General features: G+C 55.7%; 1 protein-coding gene across 1 annotated transcript; it reads left to right on the top strand.

Moving 5' to 3' along the window:
- Positions 1–2443: 2443 nt before the first annotated feature.
- On the top strand, positions 2444–3601 carry LOC138356274 (another transcription unit protein-like). The gene has a single exon (XM_069312244.1). The coding sequence runs from the start codon at positions 2444–2446 to the stop codon at positions 3599–3601; it is 1158 nt and encodes a 385-aa protein (XP_069168345.1).
- The last annotated feature ends 1399 nt before the right edge of the window (positions 3602–5000 follow it).

Here is a 5000-nt window from a genome sequence, read left to right as displayed (position 1 = left end):
TGTGGTGGCGGCAGGTGTGGTATATGTGGGAGAGGCAGGTGTGGTATATGTGGTGGCGGCAGGTGTGGTATATGTGGTGGCGGCAGGTGTGGTATATGTGGGAGAGGCAGGTGTGGTATATGTGGTGGTGGCAGGTGTGGTATATGTGGTGGCGGCAGGTGTGGTATATATGGTGGTGGCAGGTGTGGTATATATGGTGGTGGCAGGTCACCCACAATATGTGGGATACCAACGACCCAAACAGCCAGGGACACAACCATTACAAACCTCCTCTGTGTTCTATCAATTTCTCATTACCAAAAACATTAAAAAAATGAAAATTAATATAGTCAATGTTTCTATCAAACCGGTTTTGAGCGTGTAGGTATGTACGTTTGGGGGGTGTGGGGCCCCCCTCTCCCCTCCCCTAGTATGTAGAGTTGGGGGTGGTAGGGGGGCCCCTAATAGGGGGCCCCTCCCCCCCTAGCGTTATTACTGGCAGTATTGCCAATCAGACAAGCGATAATGTAAACATTCGCCGGGTCCCACACTACACAAAGGCTCACAGGTATTTGATCTCCCGGAAAATCTATTATGTCTGGGGGGATGAAACAAGTCTGTGTATTGTTGTGGGAGAGTGGGATCCTCTCCCACCTCCCCCCCCCCACTACCAGTACCACACCCGCCAACACTATCACGCCCTCCAACACTACCACACCCGCCAACACTACCCCTACAACCATCACAGAGCGTGCAGTTCCCCTTTTGAACTCTGGTAACATATACCATCCTATGTTCATCCCATACACCAGACCATTCCCCCTTTTTCATCCTTTTTAAAGGCCTGAGTAAATGCATTATTATAATACATTATAATATTGAATTCACTTGGGCACTAGGAATGATTGTTTGTATGATAGTGTGGTTGACAATTTACACTAGAGTATCTTCCCTTGGGGGACGATTACCCTCCTCTGGGGGCCTGGCTGTCCTAAGCCAAGGGGCGACTTAGCTTCCTACTTACGATTTCGTCGAAATCCGTATTGGTGTAATAGTTATTCACAGTAACTTGTCAGTTACGGTAAAGTTCACGGTGTATGAGCGTCCATGCCGAGCAGGTGCACGCTGCATCACTCACTTGCACACTCACACTTTTCTTAGACCTGTGAGTGTATTCACTCTGGCTGCTCATTGATTGTACACGTCTGTGATGAAGCAATCAGAATTACCATCCACACGAACATTGAGGAATGGTATCCTACCTCCACCCTCTACCTCTCTGTATGTTTATCTCTGTGTGTCTCTGTCTCTATCTGATTATCTCTATCTCAAATTCTCTTTGTCTCTTCCTCTCAGTGTCAGTCCGTAGGCTGTGCGGTTGGGGGAACCCAGTTTAATGGCATCAGGATCATATAATATAGACTAATACAGTCAAAGTATGATAACTGGAATTTGTTTTATAAACAGCTATATAAAAAACACAACTTCTAGTTTAAAAATACTTGGTGAAACTCTGAGAGGGGGTCGCTGTAGGTGCCGATGTTTCGCAAAGTGTGGCACTAGGGCCGACCCCGTCTGGCCTCTGATGCATGCATGTTCGCCGTCCTGGACACCATCTGTCCACTAATCCCTATCAGACAGCCAACCGGACATTCCCTTTCTAGTTATCGATTAATACGAAGAATCACACAAATCCATCGCAGCGCTTGCATGCTGTTCAACACATCAAAGACTTACTGATTAAACATACTGTCAACTACATTAGAAAAATGATTTAAGGGTTGAGATAACTGAGGTATTCTCTATATGATAGGCTCAGTCTTAATTGCCTGGGGTTGTTATATATGAGTAGTTAAGATGGTGCTAATGATGCTGGCTTAACTACCGTTGTACACCGGAAGTCATCAGACAAATGAGAGCATCTCAGTGCTCATCAGGGACCTCATCAACGTCGACTTCGTTATTAATAACGTCCCAAATATATTGCCACAACGACAGAACCCAGCAAGAGATCTCTCGAGTCTTAATGAAGTTGTGAATACGATTGTGCAATCAACAGTAAGTTGTGTGGTTGATGATATCCTGCTGACCCCACCACCCCCACCACCGCTACCAGTGGGTGTGGCCCACCACCAGTGGGTGTGGCCCACCGCCAGTGGGTGTGGCCCACCGCCAGTGGGTGTGGCCCACCGCCAGTAGTGGGTGTGGCCCACCGCCAGTGGGTGTGGCCCACCGCCAGTGGGTGTGGCCCACCGCCAATAGTGGGTGTGGCCCACCACCAAGCAGCAACATGGCGCCATAAAGGTAAGATTTTAAGAGACATTTGGCGGGAATGTGGCCAGCAAACCGCCATCTTGGGCCTCGTAACTCACCAGCCTAATTTTACATGGCCTCACAATAACCATTTTTGTACATTTGTGTACATTTTCCGCAATATCATTTGTGCTCGCGAGACCTATTGACGATGGGCGGGCGTGGGTGTATTTCAGACTCATCAGCCTCCCATCCCGCCCACCCAACACCCTTCAAAAGGGTGTGGATGACAGCCTGGGGCGGTGTGGATGACAGCCTAGGCGGTGTGGATGACAGCCTAGGCGGTGTGGATGACAGCCTGGGCGGTGTGGATGAGAGCCGCCTGGGCGGTGTGGATGAGAGCCGGGGCGGTGTGGATGACCGCCGGGGCGGTGTGGATGACAGCCTGGGCGGAGTTGATGAGAGCCGCCTGGGCGGTGTGGATGAGAGCCGGGGCGGTGTGGATGACAGCCGGGGCGGTGTGGATGACAGCCTAGGCGGTGTGGATGACCGCCGGGGCGGTGTGGATGAGAGCCGCCGGGGCGGTGTGGATGAGAGCCGCCGGGGCGGTGTGGATGAGAGCCGCCGGGGCGGTGTGGATGAGAGCCGCCGGGGCGGTGTGGATGAGAGCCGCCGGGGCGGTGTGGATGAGAGCCGCCGGGGCGGTGTGGATGAGAGCCGCCGGGGCGGTGTGGATGAGAGCCGCCGGGGCGGTGTGGATGAGAGCCGCCGGGGCGGTGTGGATGAGAGCCGCCGGGGCGGTGTGGATGAGAGCCGCCGGGGCGGTGTGGATGAGAGCCGCCGGGGCGGTGTGGATGAGAGCCGCCGGGGCGGTGTGGATGAGAGCCGCCGGGGCGGTGTGGATGAGAGCCGCCGGGGCGGTGTGGATGAGAGCCGCCGGGGCGGTGTGGATGAGAGCCGCCGGGGCGGTGTGGATGAGAGCCGCCGGGGCGGTGTGGATGAGAGCCGCCGGGGCGGTGTGGATGAGAGCCGCCGGGGCGGTGTGGATGAGAGCCGCCGGGGCGGTGTGGATGAGAGCCGCCGGGGCGGTGTGGATGAGAGCCGCCGGGGCGGTGTGGATGAGAGCCGCCGGGGCGGTGTGGATGAGAGCCGCCGGGGCGGTGTGGATGAGAGCCGCCGGGGCGGTGTGGATGAGAGCCGCCGGGGCGGTGTGGATGAGAGCCGCCGGGGCGGTGTGGATGAGAGCCGCCGGGGCGGTGTGGATGAGAGCCGCCGGGGCGGTGTGGATGAGAGCCGCCGGGGCGGTGTGGATGAGAGCCGCCGGGGCGGTGTGGATGAGAGCAGGATCAACATCTTTGCTCCACCATAATTGCAACATTCCACTAATGACATGTTCTGTAACGTTGAAGATGCTGCCGTCCTTATTCCAGGGCTGGGGACCGGCTGGGGACGGGCTGGGGGCGGGCTGGGGGCGGGCTGGGGGCTGGCTGGGGGCTGGGGGCGGGCTGGGGGCAGGCTGGGGGCGGGCTGGGGGCGGGCTGGGGGCGGGCTGGGGGCGGGCTGGGGGCTGGGGGCGGGCTGGGGGCAGGCAGCATCCTTCAATTGCAGCATCCATTCCACCCTACACTTCCAATCTTCCCTTCTTGCTTCTCTCCGTTTCCCCAGACCCAGCTATGAGGCGGCCCATCCCTCCCACCCTCTCCCACACCCTCCCACACCCTCTCCCACACCCTCCCACACCCCCTCTCCCACCCCCACTACTCCTTCTCGTAGGATTCGAACGGAAGTCACGTCTCGGGCGCTGTAGATACCCGGTTTGATTCTCCCGAGATCCCCCACATAAACTTTCATAACGATACGAGGAGCTGCCCGGGAGTGGGGATTAGGGTGGGGTTAGGGTGGGGGGTTAGGGTGGGGTTAGGGTGGGGTTAGGGTGAGGTTAGGGCGGGGTTAGGGTGGGGTTAGGGTGGCGTTAGGGTGGGGTTAGGGTGGCGTTAGGGCGGGGTTAGGGTGGGGTTAGGGTGGCGTTAGGGTGAGGTTAGGGTGGGGTTAGGGTGGGGCTAGGGTGGCGTTAGGGTGGCGTTAGTGTGGGGTTAGGGTGGCGTTAGGGTGGCGTTAGGGTGGCGTTAGGGTGGCGTTAGGGTGGCGTTAGGGTGGCGTTAGGGTGGGGTTAGGGTGGCGTTAGGGTGGCGTTTGCGTGGGGTTTGGGTGGGGCTGAAGAACTGCGGCTCAGTGCTGAGGGGGAAGTAGGATTAAGATAAGACAGATGTAAGATAACAGACAGGTGTCAGATAACACGACAGGTGTAAGATAACAGACAGGTGTACACCAAGAGGCCCGATACACCATAATTCTCACTAATCATCGTATCGATGCAACAAGCACTGTTCCAACAATGAGCAACATGGTAACTCCTAACCAATAAATTTTTCAATCTTGATACAAGTCTACGGTGTTTGGTCACCACGTTTCAGTATCTCAACACCACCAGCACGTCGTGGTGTAGTCAGCTGGGTGTTCTGACGCACCAACACGTGTAGCCAGCTGAGTATATTGCATTAGAGAGGATTTGCATAAACAAATGACTGCTCTAAATACCATCCCAGTCGTTGGAGACGAGAATTTCTGTACAAACTGACACGGTTAACATATTCAAAATACTGTCGTCTACTCTCCAGGTGGGAATGTTTAGCTTCGTCGCTGGGAATGAAGCAGTGCTAGAGAAATGTTTGAATGTTTTTAGATGTGGGTCGAATGTATAGTGTGTT

The sequence above is a fragment of the Procambarus clarkii genome, chromosome 71 (genome assembly GCF_040958095.1).
Source record: "Procambarus clarkii isolate CNS0578487 chromosome 71, FALCON_Pclarkii_2.0, whole genome shotgun sequence".
NCBI classification, from domain to species: domain Eukaryota; kingdom Metazoa; phylum Arthropoda; class Malacostraca; order Decapoda; family Cambaridae; genus Procambarus; species Procambarus clarkii.
Note: the sequence above shows the minus strand (reverse complement) of the source record. Positions and strands in the feature narration are given on the sequence as shown.